Genomic DNA, 25,524 nt, shown 5'->3' on the forward strand with positions numbered 1-25,524 from the left:
TCAGGCAGCAACAAATTAAGATATGTTTTTGTACACTCACAAACTGCATTTTTTGCTGAACTTCAGCCATTTGCTGCACAAGTCGTCAGTGCTGGGGGACAACATTTTGTTTTGGTTATGAAAATAGGCTGCTCAACACTGCTAAAATAGATAATCATGCATTATTTAGTTTTAATTTATACCAGTTGTTGCCTAGTTTGCTAGTGTTGCTACATGGCTTAATAACAATACAACAGAGCACCATTGTAGTAATTCTACTTATCGGGCATTTTATGCTTATTTTCAGGCACAGTTTCAGAAATGACATGAAATAGAATGAAACTGTTAAAACAACACAACAAACACAACAGAAACAAACATACAATAACACATTGCATATACAAAACCACCTTTTACATACCACTCTACTTTGTTATCATTTTAACATTGCATCTAACATGTTGAGAACATTTCTCATTTAGGATTAATAACATATTACATGGATTATGTTGCAGTTTTATTCACACAAACAAGCCACATAAAAGTTTGAGTTTGTCTCCTTCATGTCAGCATCACTGGACCAAATCATCTGAAATAATATGAAATTATTCCAGAGACATTCTTGGCCCAGAGACTGTTTTTCCACTGTTTTCGTTTTATAAACAGACAGCCGCCACTTCTTTTGTCTCTGCACTTTAGCTTCTAATGTTATCAGTCTAATGTATGCATGCAACTGCAAGATGCAAGATGCAAGATTCCCCTCCAAGCTGGTCATGTCTACTGTAAAGCTCAAATGATGAATTTACTGTGGCAGCAACGCTTGCAGGAACCTTTCTGAGTACATTAGAAGCTGACAACCTGTTTTGGCTTTGTGGTGATGTAGTCTGTATGTGACAATTCCCAATAGTTTCTTAAATGACAGATTCTGCATTACCATGAATTTATGGTATTCCAGGGGTCCTTCAATACCAGAAGACATCACTCTCCTTCAGGGGCCAGCTCAGCTTCTATATGGCATCATCATTAAAGCCCTGAGCTACAAGGGCCAAGGATTACTACATAACCACATCTATAATATTGGACTGACTGGTATTTCACCACTAATTTGCCTCTACCAGCCTTACCCATTAAGTCACTTTTTCCTGCACTTACACACCAAGTCTGCTGCCTCTGGACTCACTACCAGCCACTGTTTTCAGATTTTAAATTACTTTACTTTTCATATTACCAGCTGTGTTTCTGTCTAGAGGCTGATGTCAGCACTTTAGAGAATTGGTTTTGGAATATAAAATTTAATAACTTATTTTATCCTATTAGTTGCTCTCTTGTCTGTGTTTTGGATATACAGTAGGCCTATCGGTCATAAGTTTGGACACACTTTCTCATCCAAGTAAATGGGAAGGTGTGTCCAAACTTTTAACTGGTACTGTATACCTATGTTTTCACTGTCTATCACATTGTTGTAGCCTTTCATTATCGCTTAAACTCACCTCTCCTGGCAGGGGAAACAAATCACCATCCCTGATGGTCCTCATCACTATGGTAACTGTCAAAGTGGAAAAAGCTGCAATACTTGTTCAGCCACAAGATGGGAGTCAGTGGGCTAGTGGCGATGTTTGAGCTGTCAAGGAAAAGTAAGAGAAGGCTGAACATGACTGTGCAGTTTGTGGAAACAATGCAAATTGTTATGTGCATATTATATCATTGGCATTTATATTGTCACTCCATGTTTATTTATGCTGTCTCTGTCCCATTTGAGTCTGCTATACGGTACACTATCTAAGTACCAGAAGCCATCAAAACAGTAGAGCACTGAAGCATCTCTGTAATGTCAAAAATAACAAAAACACTGGTTCACACTTCAAATCTTTAGGTAAACAAAGTGGAGTCAGAGTGCAAAAGGGCACAATGACATTACACTCCCACATGGAGCGATCACTGAAGACAGCCCAGTCACCTTATTTAGAAGCTATAAACCACGTATAGTTATAGTTATAGGCAAAATTTTACTTTCTTTTGGCAAAATAGGTTTTTTTTGGTTTCTTTTTACATTTACAGAAAAACAAACTCATAACCTCAACTAATCTCCTCAGCATCAGGCACCAGTGTCGGTGATTTTATGTGATCCAGAGAGGGCTTCCAGATTGTATAAAAAAGTTTTATGGGGCTCTTAGTAAAGTATCTTATTTTCTCCAGCTTGATACAGTTTACTGCCTCCTTGATCCAATCTAGGGATTTAGGGGGTGAAACATGCTTCTATTTCATAATAGTAAGGCTAAAAGCCAGCAAGGTAGTGAAAGTCTAGTCATTCAATGGACTAGAAAGATTAATGTCATAAGGAACACCAAAAATCGGCTCATACATGGATTGGGAGTAATTGCTACGCCGTAAGCACTAAACAGTGTTTTAGATATTTTACTCCTATATTCGTATAATTGGGGTAAAGTCAAAGCACGTGTTAAAGGACAGCAGGTGAGCCCTTGCATCTGTTACAAGTGTCCTTGTGGTTGGGAAACAATTTGGTAATATGGCAAAATATGACATTTTAAGAAACTGTCAACATACTGTCAATGTAGCTGTCAACATCTGAGTTTGTCATGGAGGAGTTGGTAGGTGATGAAAGCCCTGGGCACAGCTGGATTCATTCTCCCAGCTGTCACTTGCAGCAGTAAAAATGTAGCAATAAGACTCAAACGCCATAAGTGACGCTATGTTTTGACATCCCTCAAACAGACGGCCTCAGCACAATGTGTGCATAAATTACAAACAGAGTTATTGAAGATTGAGTTATCATATTTTTAAAGACCTCCCTATAGAACAGGACTGTGAATGTACTAAATCTATAAGTGTGTGACAGCAGAGGTTTTTTAAGGCCTTACATACCTTTGAATTTACATAAACAACCCACTGAAAATAAGTCCAATTCCTCACATACTTTATCTGTGCTAGCACTGCCATCTTGTGGTAATAGAAGTCCTGTGCTTTATAGCCAAAGCTCTGGGAGGGAAAGGGGAAGGAGTGGAGGTGTTTTCTCTGGCATTATTGTAGCCCAATGAGTTGATAAGCAATTAGTGAGATGTCCCTCAAACCCCACAGATGAACTATGTATCTGCCAAACATGCAACTTCTTCAAAAAAAATCTCCCTTTGCTATTTATCAAAAAGGGACACATTTTCATTGTATGCTAAAATGCAACACCCCAAAAGTCAACAGTCACATCTACATGCTCTAAATAACTCTTCATGTCCAGATGAGCTGATTCTTTGCTGAGTACAATGTCATCAACTGTAGACACGTTTGTCTGTTCCACCACTGCACAATAGCTTGTTTAAACCACAGAGAGGCGCTGTTCAATTACTAATCACATCTACTGTAGGTCTGTCTCAGGTTTGAGGATCTCTCTACTTCAGTGATTCTCAAATTGGGGTCCAGGGTGCCCTGTGTCCCTGGGTCCAGGGTGGTCTGCAGAAATTAGATTTACTCATTTATTTTCATGGAAATTATTCAATTTTAAAAACAGTGGGTGAATTCAGGTATGGGACACAAGGTATTACGAAACATTACAAGAAAATTGCTTTCATATCTTGGCAAGATGTGTGCTATAAACTATTTTTACTTGGCCCTTCAACACACTTAAAGGGTGGAGCAAGCATCAAATGGGAAGCTGAGCGAAAAAACACATGGCATCAACAGCATATGCCCTTTTGCTTTAATAAGGTCATAAAACAGAATTCATCATCAGTTTCGCCTAAATGTGATGTAAATATGTGGACTGGCTCAAAAGAAATACATGTTTATCAATAATAATATGTTTGTTCTTTTTATATCTAGTCATTTTTAAGTTGTTCCATATTACTTAGTAGTGTAATATACTTAGTAGTGAAGTATGGGACTGTTTCTAAAGGACCAGTGTGTAATGATAATATTAATGATATAATGATGATATCAATAATCCTGCTTTGAGACTGCTAACCAAAATCAGGTCATTCCTTTCATCTGCAGACTTAGAAAAGGTCATCCATGCTTTTATCTCTTCTAGACTTGATTACTGAAATGCACTTTATTCTGGTACCAGCAGATGTAACATCCAAAGACTGCAGCTGATACAAAACGCTGCTGCCAGGCTTTTAACACGTACTGAGAAAGGCGACCACATTACACCAATCCTTGCTGCCCTTCACTGGTTACCTGTGAGTTTTAGAATTGATTTTAAGATTTTGCTGCTTGTTTTTAAAAGCCTTGAATGGTCAGGCTCCTGCCTATATGTCTGATCTGCTAACTCCTTATGAGTCTGATCGCTGCTCGAGATCCTCCAGCAGGGCCCTACTAATGGTTCCAAAATCTGGACTTGTCACTAGAGGCGACCGGGTCTTTGCTGTTCAGGCCCCTCAGCTGTGGGACTCCTTGCCTGGAGATCTAAGACAGGCAAACTTGGTGTCAACTTTTAAATCCCTTCTTAAGACTCACTTTTATCATATGGATTTTTCTTAATTGATGATATTTGTTGTACTATTAAATTTATTGTATCTTGTCTATATCTTTGATTTGGATCTTATTTACTTGCATTATCTGTTTTTATTGTAAAGCACTTTGTAACTTTGTTTTTGAAGGGTGCTGTATAAATAAACTTATTATTATTAATAATATGATATTTCATAAGGAAGCTATTACAGCTGACCTTATAAAACAAAAACAGAAGCCTGTTAAAAGGAAAAACAATGATAAATGGTTTGACCAAGAATACAAGTCCATCAGAAAAGAAAAATAGCAAACGAAAAACATTGCCAACTAAATGTTTAGTTACAATGAAATTAGGAACAAAAAATTATACCCACATGAAACTTGAAGATATTAATAACACCATTAATCAAAATCAATTCTGCAATATGTGGAACAACTTCAACACAAAGCAACCACAAGCATTACCCATCCAAAATGGTGACATCTGGAGAACACATTTTGAAAATCTGTACAAAGAAATACCCATCAATCTAATTAATTCAGATCAATGTATTATGAAAGAAAAACTCTAAACATCAGAAGAAACAATTAAAGACAACCACAACCCCCCTTGATTTCCTAATAACTTGGGAAGAATGGACCACACAGATAAGAAATCTCCAGCCGAGGAAAGTTTGTGGTCCAGACAGCATTAAAAATCGAGTGCTCAAATGCAGCACCCCGGAGATGCAGCGTTTGATATTGTTCAATATCATATTACAGTCAGGATGTTTTCCTGACATCTGGTGCAAAGGGCTCATTTCCCTCCATTCATAAAAGTGGGGACAAACAGACCTTAGTAACTACCATGGCATCTGTATCAGCAATTGTCTACAGAAGGTAAATTATTCTGTAGTATTCTAAATAAAAGAATACTAGATTTTCTTGACGAACACTTCATCATTAGTAAAATCAAATTGGCTTCCTCCCAAAACACCGTACTGTCTCCTACTGAACAAGGACAACAGCAACAACTGGACATAGTAGAAAAATACTCTCAGAACTGGGCCCTGGCAGTAAATATGAAGAAAACTTATGACATGATTTTTCAAAAACGGCCCAGATGTCAGGAGAACAAATACCAGTTTACCATAAACAATCATATCATTGAACATAGTATGAGTTATTCCTACTGTGGTATAACCATAACAGCATCAGGGAGTTTCAACATGGCAGCGAATGTACTAAATGCAATTAAGAGAAAATGTTATTATATCCAAATTCCAATTAAAATCTGGCTTAAAATATTTTATAGTGTCATCCAGCCCATTGTGCTGTATTGCAGTGAAGTATGGGGTCCACTCAGTCATCATAGCTATACCTGTTGAGACGAACATCTTGAACAGAATCGTTACATGCAGAATTCTGCAGATACATTTTATACAGAAAAACACCAACAAATGCATGTAGAACAGAATTAGGTGGATACCCACTGATAATTAACACTCAAAAGAGAGCACTTTCATTTTTTAATCAATTTAAATACAGCCCCCTAGACATATCTTCCGTTCCAAAGCCTTCCAAATTCAAGAGCTGAGCCCAGACAAGAGTCCCCAATGTCAGGTGGTGCTGAGACTAAGTGACCCTCTCAGATACACTCTGACCAGTCTCACACCAACACTGCTTCCCAAACACCAATCAGAGCAAACCAAATTATAACACAATATAAGGAAACCTATTTGGAACATTGGAAAGAAGAAAGTAAAAGCCAAAGTAGATTAGACTGTTATCTGGCTCTAAGAGATGATGAACTGGCAGAATATCTCTCTACTGTCAGAGATAGAAAGCAGAGACAGATCCTAACCATGTACAGGCTCAGTCATAAACTGGCAATTGAAAAAAGATGACACAAATAACCATGGCAACCAAAAGAAAACAATCATAATGTTGTGCACATGTTATTTTGTTTCATTGATTCTTGATGCTTTGGCAATATTGCTGTTGTGATATCCATGCCTATAAAGTAAAATTTGAATTTATGTAGGATTTAGTGGCATCTAGCAGAGCGGACTTGGCAGATATGAAATATAATATTCATAAGTATGTATTAATTAGTGTATAATCACCTGAAAATAAGAATCATTGTGTTTTCATTACCTTAGAATGAGCCCTTTATATCTACATAGGGAGCAGGTCCTCTTACACGGAGGCTGCCATGTTGCAGCGCCATGTTTCTACAGTAGCCCAGAACGGACAAACCAAACACTGGCTCTAGAGTTGATTTTTTTTTTTCCCAGATGGCAAAGCCATGACCCGCCCTACTCTGCCTCTGATTGGCTTACCCTGAAATTCTCACTCTAACCAACCTCACTCCTCATGCCTGAACCTAATCAACCCAACCAACAAAGGCAAAGAGTTTTAGCCAGTCAGAGGCAGAGTAGAGCGGGTCATGACTTTGCCATCCTAGGAAAGTTGGTTGCCATCTGCAACCTCACCACTAGATGCTACTAAGTCCTACACACTGGTCCTTTAAAGTATTGTCTAACAGAAAGTAGAGTATTTAATAAAATCAGAAGTACTAATAAAGCCTAAAGATGTATAAGGATCCCCTACTATCAATTGTTTCATGATTCAGGTGCTGAAGAAAATTAAATTATTGATTATGTATACTTAACTAGAGTCAAAACAGTCTTATCTAAAGGACAGGCATCTTAGATTATCTTTATTTTATTAAACAGTTTAACTTTTTAAAATATAATAAACCAGTTAGACAGTGGGACATTGTGTCTTATTTGAGCATACTCTACATATCTGAATAGTCAAAAAATCTGCTGGGTCTGTTGAAATCTGATGCCAAACTAGTGTACAGAAAACCTAAATTATAGTCTTATAAAAAAACAAAATTAAAATCCCTCTTTAGTACTGCATTAAGGCATGGTACAAGGGTTCCATATCGCCAGATTTGACCAAATCAAACTCACGTCCATTACAAAATCATGCCATATGTCTCTATTTTCTGCTCAGGACAAATATTTTGGATTCTTAAAATGTAATTTGACAGAATCAAAATTTGAATTAGTCGAATAATGTCATGATGAAAATGTAAAAAGCATCTCTAGCAGCTCTATCATTAGATCCCCCGAAATGAACTGACACGGATTTCAATATCCTGCTCTGTGGATACTGAACTCCACAGAGCAGGTGATGAGTTTTAAAAAGCTGTCACACACTTTATGATGACCTGTTACCCTAATTCCCTACAAGCTGAAGGCTGCAGTGAGGAGTTTTGTTTTTTTCATTCAGCTCACCTATCAAGATGATGAAAAGGTTGTGAATAAAAACATCCCACCCGACCCTCCAAAGAGTAAGCTACGTGACCTAAATTCAGTTCTCTAGGTGGCTGCCGTGCCTTCTGTAAGGACACTTCAGTTTTGGGCACATTTGAGCTATTTTACGATGCTCGTGTTTGCACAAGCAGCTCCTGACCTACATTCACGTTGTCTCAGCCAATCTGCAGCGATATTTCGGCTTTTAGCAAACACAATCTGTGGAGGGGAAAAAAACGTGATGCTGCGGAGGAGGACGGTGGGAGTCACGGTGAGCACCGCCCTTTTGCACGTGCCAGCTCTTCCAGGCAAAGATCGTCTATACAGGAAAGGCCAGTCACTTCTCAAGCAAAGACTGCGCCAGTTTCCGGCTTGAGTGCGCGGGCGTTAGCCCTCGCACATGCGCTCTGCTCGTGTACTTTTTGTCTTTGAGCAGGGAAGGCACGTGGACAGGCTGCGACACGTTCACCTCAAATTGTAGAGTAATTTAAAAAACACTATTTATTTGCTGCAATTATGTTCGGCAGTGTGAAGTTAGGGGTGGAGTTCATATTTTAGTTGTAGGATTCTCACAATACTCTTGATTATATTTTGCTTAAATACCATTTATTTTGTATTGGCCTATTATTTGATCTGGAATATCAGAAAACTGCATTGCATAAAGACTGGGATGGGATAATGTACTGTATATAGCTTTTTAACTTTGATTTATTTGTATATCTTCATTAAATCTGTATATATTTTCTACTTATTTATATCCAATCATGTTCCTATACCTCCCTCTGTGATCTTTATGTTGTGCTGCCATAATGTCTCTCCTGTGGAACATTTAAGTTATATCCTACATATTTCATCAAATGTTAATGTTAAAGGCAGGAGACAAATGCGATGGAATATGAATGTTTTAATAATTTAAACGTTTGTAAATATAAATAGCCAAACGATGAGACATATAAAATATGAAAAAAAGTATCTCAAAGGCACCTTCTATATCTCAAGAAGGGTGTTGCAATCTAAAATCTAAACGGAGCTTATACCTTCAGTACACCATTTCAATTCAGTTTAATTCAATTTTTATTGTCATTACATTGCCAGAGCACGTGCATAACGACACCAAAAACAGTGCATACTTTGGAATACGGCAATGAATAAATAAAAATGTCTCTCCTGCTAAGAGGAGCTATGTAAACAATAGTCTCTGAGGTAGAAAATGGCAGTAGAGCAATTTATTGAGTGCATATTTCCATTAATATCTTGAAAATGAAATATCCCCTCTGTGGTTATCTGAGGTCTTCCCTCACGTGCCATAATCAAAAATGGTTTCTGGCTCGTCAGTGCAGCCGTTTAGTCAGTATTTACCCATCTTTACAAGTCTAGAGACGAGGCGAGGAGTGAGACATCTCGCTGTCCTCGGCATCTCCTCCTCGTTTCCCCCCCGCTTATCGCCGAGCCCAGGCTACTCATTAGCATAAAATGTGTGTCAGTAGGGCAGCGCGAGCTCACATGCCATGCGCACATGCTGCCGAGCTTTAAGCAGCATTCCAAAGTCGAACGAGCCCAATGTGCCGTCTCCACGCGGGGCTCTCAGCCAATGAAAAAGTGAGAAAGAGTAAAAAGAGTGGGGGCGTGAGGGGAGGAGGAGGAGGAGGATGAGGAAGGAGGGGGGGGGGGGATGTTTTCAGAGAGCGTGACAGATAAAGAGAGAGAGACATCCCTGATAAAACAAATAGGCGGGTTGAAGGGACACAAAAAGAGAACGAAAAAAAAACCGGTCACATTTCTCAGGCACCTGAAAACGTGCTGGTTATTTTAGGACGCGTGTTGCTTACTGATGAGTGGGGGAGTGTTTAAACTACTTCCACTCCAGTCATGTTTTGATGGTGACTGTACATGGCAAGCAGCTGAATGCTTTGGGAACTCTAATTTAGAGAAGCCATAGCTATCCTACCACAGCCTGGCATCACAACGTTGCACAAGGCGGAGAGCTGAGCTGTCCCGTGCATCTATTCACCTTGGAAACTACGTGGATCAGTACTGCTCTAATTCTCTTTTCTAGTATATTTCTTTCATTATTATTTTTTTTTTTTTTGTTGTTCTCTCCGCTGTGACCGGGTTTTTTCTCAAGACCCCCGCCCCCCACCCCCAATGCCCTGTGCGTACTCCTATTGGTCTAAGATCTGGGATACACTATCTATGCCTTGGCAGTTCATGACTCTTTCACCTGTATCAACGAAACTCCTCAGTGGCAAGCAGAGGCAGACAGTCCAGCATTAAAACGCCCTCAATTACACAGCACGGAACAACTGAACAACATCGACCGACTGAGAAACATGGAAAATAGCCCTGGCGGTAAGAATACTTTAATACTGTAGTCTATGTGTTCTGTTTGGAGCCAATGGAATAATAATTTCACTGCCAACAAGCAGTTATGTAGAAAGGAGCAGCTAATGGTACATAATGGGAACGGATGCTGTTGCACTTCTCTGCATCAAATAATATGCTTAAAGAGCCAGTGTGTTGATTCATTTGTTAGAATTATTAATTATGCATTGACACAAACTTATAAGAGAGCAAAATGTTTTTATTCTTTCTTATATTGCGTTAAACTGCATGTCATTTTAAAACACTGTACACCTTTCATAATGCATGTAAAACTGCGATGATATCTGTCCCTGCAGCGCTTAAGCTGCTGCATATTAAACATAATCTGTTAGTTTATGACTGTTAAAGGCACGCACACGGGCATTATTTAGTTTTGGTGCAGGAAAAGGGAGAAAAAAACATGGCATGTTCTTTAACTGTAATTCGGCGGTGCACCATATTGGCACGTTGCCAAACGCTCGTGGGCTGCAGACAGTTAAGAGTTTTGAGTGAGTGAGCTGAGGTCGGAGAGGGAAGTCCTCTCGTCAAATCTTTGCGGCGGACTTCCGATTCCCTGCATGTAAACAAACTCACGTGAAGCGCGCGACCCGAAACGCCCCGCGTTCCCTTTCTACAGTGATCCCCTTTAAATGATAACAGATTGTATCCTCATGATGTGTGTGAATCACGCACTCTCCGTCTCATATGTGCTTTAGCTGCTTAATTGCTATTTTGCTCTATTGTGTGATTCATTTAACACGTGTGTAATTCACAGTGCACACCCTTAACACATGTGAGTGCTCTCTGTCAGAGAACAGTCACTGAGTCAAAACAAGTAACCAGTGCCAGATAGTCCCTCCGTGTACCGGCCGTGACTTGAAGGGCAATGTTGGGAGTAAACACTCATATCTGCCAGGACCTGAATCATGATCTGGGTTAAATGTAGGTGGAGCTGATGATGAATGAGAGATGATTGCGAAATCTTCAGATTACTCACAAAACAAGCAAATAAATAACGTTTAAAAATAAATTTCCCGCTAACTCCGCGGTTTACCAGTGGATTAAACATTGTTGGTTGATGCACATGAAGGCAATATTGACGTGTGTGTAAATTTGTGGCACAGCACTCCTGAATAGATCAGTATGGAGTGAACCGGTAATCAATAGTGGTTTATTAGTAATTCATAAATTACGTGTAACATATCACAGGAAGCCGTTGGGTGCCTTTCAACGGCGAGATATAAATAAATCAATGCGCGTTGACGTCACCACTAATACTGCCACATACATTTCAATGGAAAAGTAAAGCTATGGCAACCGAAGAGTAGACAGAAAGTAAAGTCCTTGAGCACGCGCATGATAGGTCGGACTGTCATGTTTTCATCTGGTGTCCTCCCAAAAACAACAATCATGCGCCTGATTTTTTTTTTAATACGCATCCACCCCGCCTTGAGCTGACAGCACGTGTATACAGCCTCAGTATCCACGTGCAGCGCATGATTCCCATGCACCCCGCCCCTCGTGGTCGCTCCTCTCCGTTGCGCGCGCTCAGCTCGCTCTCAAGCCCGCACGGGGATCCCTTTTCATTCGCGGGATAGCTTGGTCAGTGGGTCAGAGGGGTTTAACAGCCTGCTCTGACTGCTGGTTACCGTAATTGCTTTTAAACGTTCAATACTAAGAGCAATGAGACATTTTAAACATGAAGTACCGTGTAATGTTTGGAAATAATAATAAAAAATATTATTCCTTATTCTTACGGTGCATAGACACCACCCATTTATTTAAGTGATAATAATTAACATTTTGAATGGCAAAATTAATCAATTAACATAGATAGTGATAGTCATGATAGTGTTTTCTATCCTGGAATCAGTGTAGCACTGAATGAAGCAATTTCTTGCATTATTTATTTATTTAGAAGATAATGATATTGTAAACTGAGCACAATAATGTAGTCATAAATTACTAATTACCCATGCAATATAACTTTACAACAACAGAGAAGGCACGTGGCATAACAGCACCAATTGTAAATGGGTAATATTAGCTTACCCTTCACATTGTTGTAGTGCTTAATTTCATTATTGTCTTCATCATTATGGTGCCTTTTTCTTGCGCGTAGAATAAATAAACCCCAGTCATAGAGTGTTATGTGAGATCATGGGGTAGGCCTAACTGATGTATATCTCTTCTAAACAATAAGTCATCAATAAAAACTTGAATCATCAGTGATTATCTTTGGCACAACAAACTCATCATTATCAAGTTACATTCAGTTTATTGCAGGAGATTCTGCCAAAGTCAACTGTTGTAGGCTTTCCTCCAGCTTCACTAGTTGAAGATGAAACTGTACAGTTGCTATGGTGAATGTGTAGCACCTGAATAACTAAATTCTAAGTATTATTCAGTGGCTGCCAGAGGGGTGATGAGCGTGACTCCATGGTAACATGACTATGTAATTCTGAAAAGCCTGGCAAGGAATGGCCGCAACTGCCCAACCGCCCCTTTAATGTATAATGTGTTCAGAAAGCTGAACTTGTGACCTAAAAGCATGACTATTGCATGACTGCGATGGCCTTTAATGATTTGAAAAAAGAAAAAAAAAAGATGTATGTCATCCCCTGAATGTGTTTTCATTATGTCAGATAATTGTATCACTATGTCAAAATACATAAATGTGTCACACATGTCATCCATGCTAGCAAGAACAATAGGCTTAATGTCTGGCTGAGCTCTGACGCCAGTCCTGAAATCAGATTCCTTGTGCCTGCCAGCATGACAGGTGATCACACAACTATCTGAATCACATTAAAAATCCAAGCTTGATCCGAATGACAGATAGTATTTCAAGCCAAGGATCAAGTATAACCTTCTTCTAGTCTATTCTACATACATATGGGTGAACCCAGAAGACCTACATGTAAAACTCTTTTGACTTTTGTACTACAGAACTCCTTGAACTCAAGTACAAATTGGAACAACAATGAAACCATTAATGTTTCTTTAAAAGATCACTGGAGGTTCATGTGATATAAAGAATCATCATCCTTGAATAGAGCTTCATAAATAGACACATGACATGAGGCCGGCCGTTTCACGTGGAGCGGGGCTTACTGCCCATGCACAGTTGTAAATGCTCACATGACACGACGGACTAGTTAAAGTTTAGAAGGAGAGTCTTTCCCCAGACATGATACAGTATGAGCATGATGTTTATACAGTTTACATTCCATGCATGCATGCCCACGGGGTGGGAATGTATGAGAGGGGAAGTCGTGGAGGACTGGCAGAGGGAGGGGCTGTGGAGTGTTTTGTTTATTCTGTAGTTCCTATGGCTCTGTGTGTGTCCACAGGTCACATGTTGTAACCTGTGCCTGAGTACAGCACGGTTTATATTTGCAGAGCTCCCTCTGGCACACAGTCAAACCAGATTCTTGGAAATAGTTACGAGGAGACAGAAAACGGAATGTTTTTACACACAGAGGGGCGGGGATGTGACGGCGAATGTACAAAGGGGGTGTGGATTTAGTGTGACAGTACAGGTGTGGCCCCATGTCCTCTGCAGGTGATGCACATGTCCGTGAAGCTTTTACCACTTTGACACAAACACACAGGAAATTACTCATGCACATGCAACATCTGTGTGTGATGTGAACTCACAGCCAGTCAGACACTGGAGCTGTCACCACACACACGCACACACAAGCCGTCAAGCTCAGAGTACCTTGCATTCAGTGTTGACACGTGTAAGCAGTGGAATTAAGGAGGCACTTAGTGCTACACAGAAATGCAGCACGTGTTTTCTCAAGGAGAGAGCACAAGAGCAGGGGGAGGCTTTTTCTCAGATCATTCAAGGTCCTTAAGAGGAAATGTACAAAAAAAAATGACAGTGTAGACAATTCAAGGATATTGTTACTACTTTAGATAACACAGTTAGACAAGACATCTCTTAACGTCACTGCAGTAACCTGTTGGGCAGAGTTCAACAGCCATCTGATATTAAGACCTGTGATTCAGGTTGCTCAATGAAAATCTTTGTTTGATAGTGACCTACAAAGTGCAATCATGATCATCAGTGATGCAGATTTTCATTGACGCATGTGAAGCATGCAGTCTCTACACACAGGCTTTTATGCTCAAGTATTTAGACACCTGACACATACAAAGGACACACAAATTAAAAAGAGGACACACCCTGAAGATGAGGATCATGATAAGGGGACCATAGAGATATTATGAGCACAAAAATGCAAATTCTTGATATTATAAATGTCTGTAATAGTAGAGACTTTATTCTAAGCACTGATTATAGTTTTTTTTTTTTTTACCACGCTACCATAAATTAAAAGTATTATGTCAGCCTTACAAGTGGGTAAATGAGTTTAAGTGGGTTTGCCTTCCTCCCATCCTCGTGATATAAATGCACAATGAGGTGTTCTCCTAGACTCACTAAAACCCCTAATCAAATGATTTCAATGTGTCAAAATAATGGCCAGCAACAACGTGACTGCACAGTTTCTAGCGGCTCTGTGGAATGCAGCGACTTAAAGTGGCTGCGCCCTGCTTGCTTTCCTCTACGTCTGTAGTCACAGCATTAAAGCCCTCTCTATTCCAAACGTGATCTGCCCTAGCGCCTGTTATTGTACTGCTGCTGTTGTCTACACGGGACTGCGCAAAGAGCCTTGTGAGCCAGGCGGGAACTGTGTCAAGAGTCCATGTGAGCTCCCGGTCAGGTGGCTGGCGGATAGATGGGTCTGCATGCCCGGAGCCAAAGTGAGGAGGGAGGGAGGGAGGGAGGGAGGAGGAGGAAGAGGAGGAGGAGGTAGGAGGGGAGAAGGCTAGAGAAGAAGGGAGGGGGCAGAGGAGAAAAGACTGTGCTGAAAGCAAACAGGCAGGGAGCTGGCTGGCTCAGCCTGCACGTGAGGGGCAGTCTTTCATCTTGCAGGGAGGAACACTGTCTGCAAAACAAGGGGGTTGGATGGGTGTTGCATTGAGGGGTAATAGGGCATTTCCGACTTGATGTGACATCCATAAACAAAGGCCTATCTGTGGCATTTATTATGAATATATGCTGACTTCCTGTCATATTGCAATAAATGTTTTATGGTGTTTCATATATATATTTGATATGATATTTGTATAATATCCTGGTATGATAATCTGCATTGAAGGCTATTGTATTAAACATAATAACCCTATCTTATCAGAACATTAATTTTAGCTGTAATGTTATTTAAGCAAATAACACGCTATGACTATTTACCATTTGTGAGTGTTGGTTTAACCATCAGATAAGGGTATTTATATCACCTTGTTGTTGTTTATTTTTCCAATATTTATTTACAGGAAGCTCTCCAGTGGAATTCCAATATTCCAAAGAACAGCTAATCAGTAAATGCAACACGCAGGCTGTTTGTTTTCAGAGCCTTTCTTGAGAGCTGGCAAGACAATGCCTTTTTTATTTGATTATTTAACAGAATAGAAACCAAAATGCTCTGCGCAGATATCCAGGTCAGAGTTGTTGTTGTTCAAGCCTCAACATTTTTCTTAAGTTAATCATCAGATCAAATTTCTGTTGTCCCAACATGATCAGGCTTTTGTGTGTGTTTGTAAAGTCTGCCAAGTAAAGTCACTGAATCAAAAGTATTGCTCAACACTTGCACTCCCACTCACATTGTGCATGGGAACAGAAACCTCGATGAAGATCAGTGAACTGAGTTTTTGCCCCTCTCTGTTCCTCCAGGTGGTGTTATCTTGTATGCTGGCTCGTCTGGCAGTGCCAGCCCGAGTCCTGGCAGCCCTTCAAGTGGATACCAGACCCAGTCGCCTTCCTCCCACTCGCAGCCTTCATCCCCAGAGGGTGTCTCCTTTCAGGAGATTGGGGCCCTGAAGCACGGAGGGGAACAAAGAGGAGGAACTCCTTCCCCGAAAATGGTCTTCCAGTTTCCTGAAGTAAATAACACTCCAGTTGCCCAAATTACCACAGTATCATCAGCAACCTACAACCATCCCACGGTGGCCAAAAGACCTTGTGGTTTTACTGGCACCTTCACAAGTAAGTATTCACTTACTTCCACACTTCCTGTTCTCCTCTATGTTTACCTGCCAGCAGTTTGTAATTGTATTTCTCTCACTGATGATGGATGTATGCCTCTTTTATAGAAACTGGAGGTATGGTGCTTCTCTGTAAGGTGTGTGGTGACATTGCATCTGGGTTCCATTACGGTGTGCACGCCTGCGAGGGCTGCAAGGTGAGAATGAACAAAGATAATATTACATCATGTCTTTCTTTTCTGTAGGTGCACACACACTGACTCATCACCACAACAGATATGCTTTAAGGCCTTTGTACTTCTTGTGCCTTTTCCAGGGTTTCTTCAGACGCAGCATTCAGCAGAACATCCACTACAAAATGTGTGTCAAGAATGAAAATTGTCTCATCATGCGCATGAACCGAAACCGGTGCCAGCACTGCCGCTTTAAGAAGTGTCTCTCAGTGGGCATGTCCAGAGATGGTGAGAAACAGTGTTAATGTCTTTAAAGAAGATATTTTTGACATGGGGAAACTGAAACTGAAATATCAGTTTTCTCAGTGTAGAGCAGAGGATATAAGGATACATTGATGATCACATGTTTCAGTTTCAAAGAATATGCTTCAATAATTCCTGTAGTAGCTTTCAACTAAAGTATGAGTCCACAGTTAAAATTGTACATATGCAGGTCTTACTTCTCATCACAAAAAAATCATTCTCTCTTCATCTTCTTGTTTCTTTTCTTTCTCCATTCTCCTCCCTTCGTCTTTTGTTCCTTTCTGTCTCCCTTTCTCCTTGCCCTCCTGTCTGATTTATGGCAAGAGGAGCTTGAGAGTCCCAATAGTCATCAGTCAAGGAGAAACTGTGACAAATATGGTTTATTTTGGGACACACATTTTGGGGCACAAAAGTTGTTGATTATGTGTTCACCAAGATGTACAGTCTTACCTTTTATTTTTTTCAACATTGACATTTACAAGCAGTCATTTGGAAATAATGTTATTCTGTCCTGTTAATCACTAAAACGTACAGTGCCTCACTCAAAATTAAAATAACATTACACAGTTAATCTGCTATATTGCATTGTTTCACCGCAAGGCTCCAGTCTCTTGGGACACGGTTAAACTAGGTGATAATAAATCATGTTTTTTCTGGAGCAAACATTTTTAGATGACCTAAAAAAAGCCAAAAAGCAGGAATGAAAAATCACCTGCTAATTTGGCAGATCACAGCAAGGAAACTGTATTATTAGTTAATCATATTTTACATGTTTTTAATTTTCTGAATAAGCACACTCAAAAATTACCTTAAAAATAAAAATATAATATTTGATTGAATTATTGGTTCTGCCCCAAAACCACAACAGTAGACCCACAAAGCCACTATTCATTTTCATTTCACGTCTTTGACTCAACATGTCAAATGAATTTTTGATCATCCAATTTTTTTTCAACTTCAACCCTTTTTCTATTAACCTCTCCTACCTGCCTTTCTTTTCTTTATGACCTTTGCACTACTCAATCACTCTGTCACTTTACTAATGACATCATGTTCAGCGCTGCTGACCCAGTGACCTACTTCCACAGGAAAAGAGAGAGCGAGTGCTCAACTGAGAGACAAAAAGGGAGAGAGACTGGGGGAGGTGGTGTAGCATAGAGCGTACTATAAATAGTACTGTCAGTGGTGGTGCAGTATTGAAAAGGGGGGGAGGGAGGATTGTAAGGATGGAGAGGAGGATGTGATGACAGCTTTAGTTTCCAAACTGCAGTGAAACAGCTGTGATGGACACAGAATAGTCAGAGACAGTAGGGAGGTCTTGGGATTTGTAATCCACAAGGAGATTACAGTAAGAGAGTCAGATGTAGAATTCATATTAGAGTAAGAACTGGCTGCTGTTTTTCTACGCTGTTTGAATGTGAAAATCATTTGAACTGTTTCTGCTTTTCCATGTATTCCCTAAAAGTGCTGCCAGTAAGTAGCTGGCAGTGATATCAGTGTTTGCTGTCAGTAAATGCTAACAGAGTTGCTCTCTCTTGGTTGCTATTCTCCTCAGCTGTGCGCTTTGGGCGTATTCCCAAGCGGGAGAAGCAGAGACTTTTGGATGAGATGCAGAGCTACATGAACAGTCTCAATGAATCAGCCTCCATAGAAATGGAGGTGTCACCTCCCCCCGATGCCCCCTGCAGTCCGCAGAACCACCAGTCGAATGAAGGAGCTGGCTCCATATCGCAGTCTTACCGTAGCAACTTGATAAGCAGTGATGAGAAACCGCTTAAGATGGCTGCCAGCAACCTTGGCACTTCCACTTTCCAGAACAGTTCAGCGCATGACCCTGCCCTGTCGCACACAACAACCCAGACGCAGCTCACACTTCAAGGGGAGCAGGCAAACCTGACATCAAACTACCATCGTGCCTCAAACTGCCCTGTTGCACACACCAACAATGAAAACTCCTCCAACACCAATGTTGACAATTCCAAGTACAACTTCTCCTCCAACCAGAATCAGTGCCCCGTCACTGGCCACCTATCATCTCAGTCCTACACGGCCAATCACAACAGTTTCCAAGCCAGCGATTCCCAGAACCAAAATTCCTGTCCTTGGAAGCTGAACGGAGGAGCCAAAGTGCTGGTGAGTATTTTCTTTTGTCAGCATGTAAATATCTATGAATATCTATTTGATGTCAATAAAAAGTACTTAACGCTTATCTTCCTCTTTTCTCTCTTTTTTGCGACAGGCATGTCCACTCAATTCATGTCCTGTGGCTCCAGCCAGTCGCTCCAGTCAGGAGGTGTGGGAGTCTTTCTCCCAGTGCTTCACCCCTGCTGTTAAAGAAGTGGTGGAGTTTGCAAAGAGCATCCCAGGCTTCCAGACTCTTAGCCAGCATGATCAAGTCATGCTGCTCAAATCTGGCACTTTCCAGGTACATCCACTCACACAGAATTTGTTGGTTTATGTAGGAATATAGGGGACTATTGTCTTTGCTTTATTCTCATCCCATGGGAGTTTCTTTTGACACTGACCTGATCTGGTTCTGTCCACAGGTTCTGATGGTCAGGTTCTGCTCATTGTTTGACCCCAAGGAGAGGACTGTGACCTTCCTCAATGGGCAGACATACTCTCTGGCATCACTGAGGGCTCTGGGCATGGGCTCTTTACTGGACGCCATGTTTGAATTCAGTGAGAAACTAGGATCCTTGGGTCTGGAACCAGATGAGATGGCACTTTTTATGGCTGTCGTGCTAGTTTCTGCTGGTAAGACTTATACTCATACATGCACACAAGCACATACTGTACTCTATGCGCATATTTCCTCGTGTCTAACCCTAATTTCCCCTCCCTTTCTGCAGACCGCTCTGGTATAGTGGAGGTGGGAGCAGTGGAGCAGCTGCAGGAGAATCTAATAAAAGCTCTGCGCTCTCTCATCACCAATCGCCGCCCAGATGACAGCACCCTCTTCCCGAAGTTGCTGCTCCGTCTGCCGGACCTGCGCACCCTGAACAACCAACACTCTGACAAGCTTTTAGCGTTCCGCATAGATCCTTGATTCAGAAGGCTCACATCTTACTGAGGTATCTGCTTGGGGGAACCTCCTTGCTCCCCATGCAAGCCAGGCCCGCCATGGACACTGGCCTCTGTATGATGGACAGTTATTGTGGGAGCTGTGCCAAGTGTGATGCTGTAAGAGAGAGGACTGCAGTGAAGGATGTAGGCACAGCAGGAGGTGGAGGCCCCTGAAGTCAAACTGATCCCTCCAGTTGCTTCCAGGATTGCTAAAAAAAAAAACTATTAAAGACATAAACTGTGTTCTTCCTTGGGTTTGTTTGAGTCAACATCAAACCACCAAGTCATCACCTCACCCACCTGGAGTTTGTTAGAGACAGTTTGTTCTGAAGACCAAAAAGAAGAGAGAGCCTGTTGTTCCTCACTTGACTTTGTCCTCCTACCCCAGTTCACAAAGCAAACAAGAAGGAAGCACATACTCTTGCCCAGAGAAACAGGAGCATTCACCAACCATGATTTCTTATGTACATTCATGCCACAAGGGTAAATGGCACTTTCCATACATTAAGAAACCTCTTACATCTTAAATCATTATATAATATAGCAATAGAAATGTCTAACACACAGCTAGGAGGACGGTTTGGGGATGCCCTGTTGAAATGACATAAGCTATTTTCACAACATGTCACCATGTGGGAAATCTTTACAAAAATCACCCATTTGTGATTGAGAAATGTATAACATTTTTAAGAAATGAGAGTAAATTGCATTGTATTGGTATGCGGTAATCAGGGAGAAATTATTGGTCATTTTTGACCGTGTCTGATGGGTTATATGTTAAGGTGTTCTGTGTAAATTTTGTATATATCCTTTATTCTTGGTTGGTACCCTCTTTAGTTTGCAGAGTCTCAGATATGTATATGAAGTTAGTATTGAAGTATTGTATAATGTCAGCATCATTGACAACACGTAATAAATTGCTCTACAGACTGCAAAGAGAAAGCAGCATTTGAACCATGCACTTGGAGTATATACTTTTTATTTGAAAATATATGATCGAAATAAATGTATTGTCAACTGACTGCATCACCTTGTGAATATTTTGTAAATGTTTTATGGTCACACCATAGAGTACCATTATAAAATAAGGTTCTATAGCATTTTCCTTGTGCTCATCTTTTTCCATTTGCTTCCCTAATGTGATGCCACTATCAGCATTGCCGAGGCATACCATTGAGCTGTAGCCTAGCAACAGAAGCAATCAGCCAATCATGCACCATGTCTGAGGGCCATTAGGGGCTTTATTGCTAACAAGAAACATCACTTGATTTTTGAGTGTGTGATAACAAGAAAATGTAATTTCAGAGCGTCATAATTCAAGAAATACAAGGTAGTCTTCTTTAGCACAAACCCACAGTGACTTTGCAGAGGAGAGGCGACAAGCAGCCATTGGTAGGGAGATTATAAACTGGAAGTGACTCTATTCAAAGACACATGCAAATGTGACATTGAAAAGACAATTGTAGCGGGAACTTGCGTATGCAAATGCTTTGGAGGTGTATAGTCACGGTACCAGACAGTACAAGCAGAAACCCTGCATAGAGGTATCTCTTCAGTCTACTGAAAGGCCTGGGAAAAATTCATTACTGTAAATGTTAGGGAACATTTTCCATAAACAATGTCTCCTATAAATAATTATGATCGCCTTCTTTCCTCTTTTGTGGACTTGTAGTTCAAACAGTCTGGAGAACCTGTGACTTTTCATATGAATATCAGGAACCACATTTCCAAGGTATAGTCTATTTGTTTTGACAAAAACAATAAATCGCCTCCCTATCAGGTGATTCTCTCTGGCAGTAAGACTGAGGAGTCTCTGAGGAATACGATGTTGCTCCCTTGATGCCCTCTGCCCTACATTTATATCAATATAGCCAAACTATTATTTTCGTACTGCATCAGCAAACACCCTGAAAGTCTTCTACTGTTGCAGACAGTTTAATCCTTGCAGAGAGCTCTGACTCAACAATGTTCCAGTCATTTCTATGGTTCATGTTGAGGTCTTCACATGCCACCTAGTGGACAGAACAATTACAGCAGGAACAAACTTTGGCCACTGTTGGTCTGTTAAGTGTTTATCAAATATTTGAAAACAATTTTTTGAAAGCATCACAATATTTTTTTAATTCTGTCAGATAAGAGGGTTAGGTTGGGACTGAACAGTGACTGGGGCTAATGTGACGACACAAGATATTCTCTCACTCCAAGGCCATAACTCAGTGATAGATTGAGTTTTGTAGAAAAGGGGGACTTATCCCTCTTCTCCCCAGGTCTGCTAGGAAAAGAAGCAAAATGACAAAACAAATGAAGTAACCGTTTTACCACTTACTATGTGTCTGACACATATGTCTCTTCTAGTCTCTTCTAGAAGGTATGTTTTCTTGCCTTCTGCTGCCATCTAGTGGTAACAAGAAGGAAACGTGCACTGAGTAACCTTATTTAACATGTTTTATGGCCTGAGGACTGGAGGAAGTGGCGGTTCAGTGGCGGTTCTAGCCCATTTAAACCACAGGGGCCAAACTGAGGACAGTTAAATAAACTCTGAAACTATAAAGCACTCATTTTAGCAGTGGAGTGGTTAAGAAGCCAAGGAGGCAGGTCATCTAAGCAGTAAAGTAGGACAGTGTGTCTATTGTGACAAACAACAGTCTTTCCTATGTATTTTCTTAGTACACAGAAATATATACAACAAAGCTTCTACTCTGATACAGGTATAGATCAGTACTGAGTAGCCTACTACAAAGGTTGAACACTAAGAAACATTCACAGACAGATTATTAATGCATGTATTAAACAGATGACTTATACAGTCTTGTCTATATGCATGAAATACACAAACTAGCCTACAGTCCTCCAGTTACTTCCAGCTCATTATTCATTATACAGTACAGAGAAAAACATTCTCACAGCACAGGCTCATTCACAAATCACACAACACCAACAGGTGACTCAACAAGCAATACATTAAAAACTGGATAAATTACAAAATCATTGGGCTCTGTCTCTGCTGAGTCCACGAAGACAGCACACTGTAACACAACAGCTTCAATCCTACAGTTTCACACACTTGGGGAACTCTATGAATAATCAATTGATCAATCGAACTTTTGTAACTATTTGTAAAAAGCATCTTTCCTACAGGTTAATTCAAAGTGCTTTACAGACGACTGACAAGCTGATAATAAGACAGAACAAATGTAAACAGAAGAAACAATTTGAGACTAATGCACACAAAAAAAGATCAAATGTAATAAAACCAATAAAATAAAATAAGTAGATAAATTAGATAAAGGACCATGACAAATAAGATAGATTGGAGGGAATAACACGTGTTAAAACATTAACACAAATATCAAATAAAATAAATAATCAAATAAAATAAATAATGTCCATAAAATATTCTAATCAAAAGCCAGGCGAAAGAGGTAGGTTTTAAGTTTAAAGTCTGTGTAAAACAATAATAAATATGTGTTCTGAGTTTGTCACAACACAGAAAAATGTGTAATTAACCACCCAGCCAAATTTTAATGATTTAAAAATTGCCTAGTATATAAAATTAGGACTGAACAGCCTCTGTGTTAACAGTGCTCATACCAAACAAAAATACACAATTTAAAATAGGCCTTGTTTGTAGGTGTAAAGCAAGCAGCATGGATGATATTTTAAAAATTAAGTAACGTTAGGAGCCACTGTTTAGTTCGGCATATATCTTTTAGGTAAATGTGGACTCGTTTCAGTGAAAAGGGAACTTAAATGACTTGTTAACAAGCGAACCATCACCAATCATCGTTAGGGTTAGGTTTTTTTCAATGGAGTTCGGTGCACTTAACGTTACTCAATCCTCTGGTGGAAAGTCCTTGGCGGCTTCATTGTGGCCACACAATGAATCACCCTTAGAGCAATTGTCTCTCATGCTGGCTTCTTGGTGAAGTGCTGCCCAGCTAATGTGCTCCCTCTGGCCAGGGACCTCCCAGCCGAACACCCAATGCTGAAGCCAAAGCCGCAGGCAGCCCCACCCGTCAACAGACGCTTCAGCTGGGTTTAAAATAACTCCTTGAGCGCTAACATTGACCAAAAATGGCCCCATTAACCAGTAAAAGCAGATTATCCAAAGTGAATCCCGTTGTCTCCAATGAAAGTTTGTAAAACTACCTGGTGTAAAAATACTAACTATGAGTAGGTGCTCTAGTGTTTACAAAGTGGGGGGTGAGGTCATGCTAGTAACCCCTCTGCATCATAGAGCCACCATTTCAGGCCCGCCCAAAAAATCCTGAACACAGAAATGGGGAAAAACAGTTTAACACTCTAACTCCACAATTCAGTGCTACATAGTTCATAGTCTTTTCACATGTTTTCAGCAATTATTTTCTAATATGTATAATGTGTTTAAAGTCCAGATGAAGCAGCATTTCAAGAGTATCTAACTTCCTTATCGTGACGTATTTCCGAGTGAAACAGGACAGGAAGGCAATATATAACGTTGGGAGGATTTTGATTTGAAAGTTGAAAAGTGGGCATGTCATAATGAATCTTAGCTCTGTGCCGCTAAAAGTTGAAGATTGATGGATGGGTGGATGTCATGATATTATGAGTTGAAACTGGTTGGTTTGGGGGGGGGGGGGGGGGGGGGGTTGGGTTTTTTTGGCATATATTGTTAAATAGGTGCACAATATGACCAGGGATGTGATCCTAAAGGGTTAAAAAGGCATTTGTCATTTCATCTCAACTTTAAAAAGCCTCTGATTTTCCTTTACACAGACTTTAAGTTTAAGGATATCAACACTTTCAGCTGGCTAGACACTGCATTCAAGAATTTCTTCACATTTTTTAACTCCCTGTATTTGTATGTTGTCTGAAAAATTATCATAAGTTGCATGTTTGTCAACGTGGAGAATGTAACAGCATAATTCCTAATAGTAAAAGTAGATCAAATGTGGGTGCTTTCTGGTAAATCTCATTATTACTGATTGTAAAGGTCATGTGTGTGCCCCATAATGTTCTTAACTTCCATCTCATTAGCCTAGTGTTACTAAACCAGTCTCTTACACAAAAACATGATGTCATTCTGGATCTGTTTTGATGCTAAAAATAAAGATGAAGATTACATCAAAAGGCACAAATAAACATATACCCAACTCTCTACTGTAGTTTTGTTTTATTGATTCATTGATACAACTATAAATGCAGAAGACAGAGCTTTGATAGTCTATATTAAGTAAAACACAAAGGTTGACAGTCATACATCATAGGCTGTCTTAAATAATGTATATTATATCATTATTATATTATTATATATTAAATAATGTTGTTAGTGAACATGCTAGTATATATAAACCCATTGACATATGCAGGTATTGTTAGTTTTAATGATATATTTCTGTACAATACAATGATTATCAAATATCCCTTAGATCTATACCCCTGCTCTCCACTGAACTGGGGCAAAATCGTTATGCAATGCATATGTAATTCAGATATTTAAGTCCTTTGAGTCTTTCTGGTGAGCACTAGGATGATTAACTGTCCTGGAACACTGCTGAGCAGCTCTGTGCCTGCAAAAAGAGACATAAACGACACCCCTGTTTCACAACAGCAGTGGTGCAGTCTGGCATCATCTCAGTGTTTTCGAACTACCTGGACATTGCTAGAACGGCCTCATTAAGAAGAGGATAGGGGTGGCGTGGGATCAGGGTTAGAGAGAGATTAACCACATGGAGGCCTATAAAGCTCCAGTGTAATCCTCACACTGGAGACAAATTCAGAGCAACAACTAAGCAACGTTTTGCTTGCACCTCGCAGTGTTTTGGACCATACTTACCCTATCA

At 40.2% G+C, this 25,524-nt stretch overlaps 2 protein-coding genes across 6 annotated transcripts in view; one reads left to right on the top strand and one right to left on the bottom strand.

Annotated features, from left to right (window-relative positions):
* The window catches only part of LOC121894278 (retinoic acid receptor gamma-A-like), a 51,273-nt gene extending 43,194 nt beyond the window's left edge, over nt 1-8,079 (bottom strand). Inside the window, exons 1-3 of one of the 5 annotated variants that reach the window (XM_042406779.1) lie at nt 7,728-8,079; nt 2,545-2,632; nt 1,470-1,600 (exon numbers count right to left, since the gene is read on the bottom strand). The gene's annotated coding sequence lies outside the window, so the exon portion shown is untranslated. Of the gene's footprint in view, nt 1-1,469; nt 1,601-2,544; nt 2,639-6,576; nt 6,619-7,727 lie in introns of those variants that run through there. The other 4 variants (XM_042406778.1, XM_042406782.1, XM_042406776.1 and 1 more) reach the window with 4 other exon arrangements.
* A 1,346-nt stretch (nt 8,080-9,425) lies between these two features.
* On the top strand, nt 9,426-20,802 carry LOC121894785 (nuclear receptor subfamily 1 group D member 1-like). Its single transcript, XM_042407630.1, has 8 exons — nt 9,426-10,094; nt 15,850-16,161; nt 16,269-16,357; nt 16,477-16,621; nt 18,192-18,769; nt 18,876-19,061; nt 19,183-19,393; nt 19,489-20,802. Exons 1-8 carry the CDS (start codon nt 10,076-10,078, stop codon nt 19,683-19,685), a joined length of 1,737 nt encoding a protein of 578 aa, XP_042263564.1. The 5' UTR covers nt 9,426-10,075; the 3' UTR covers nt 19,686-20,802.
* The last annotated feature ends 4,722 nt before the right edge of the window (nt 20,803-25,524 follow it).

Source organism: Thunnus maccoyii, chromosome 3, assembly GCF_910596095.1.
Source record: "Thunnus maccoyii chromosome 3, fThuMac1.1, whole genome shotgun sequence".
In the NCBI taxonomy this organism is placed as follows: domain Eukaryota; kingdom Metazoa; phylum Chordata; class Actinopteri; order Scombriformes; family Scombridae; genus Thunnus; species Thunnus maccoyii.

What these genes read in the sequence shown, in the direction of transcription:
- LOC121894785 (XM_042407630.1), top strand. An exon ending in TTTTACTGGCACCTTCACAA is followed by an intron (nt 16,162 to 16,268) that starts GTAAGTATTCAC and finishes CCTCTTTTATAG; the next exon opens with AAACTGGAGGTATGGTGCTT. An exon ending in TCAAATCTGGCACTTTCCAG is followed by an intron (nt 19,062 to 19,182) that starts GTACATCCACTC and finishes TTCTGTCCACAG; the next exon opens with GTTCTGATGGTCAGGTTCTG.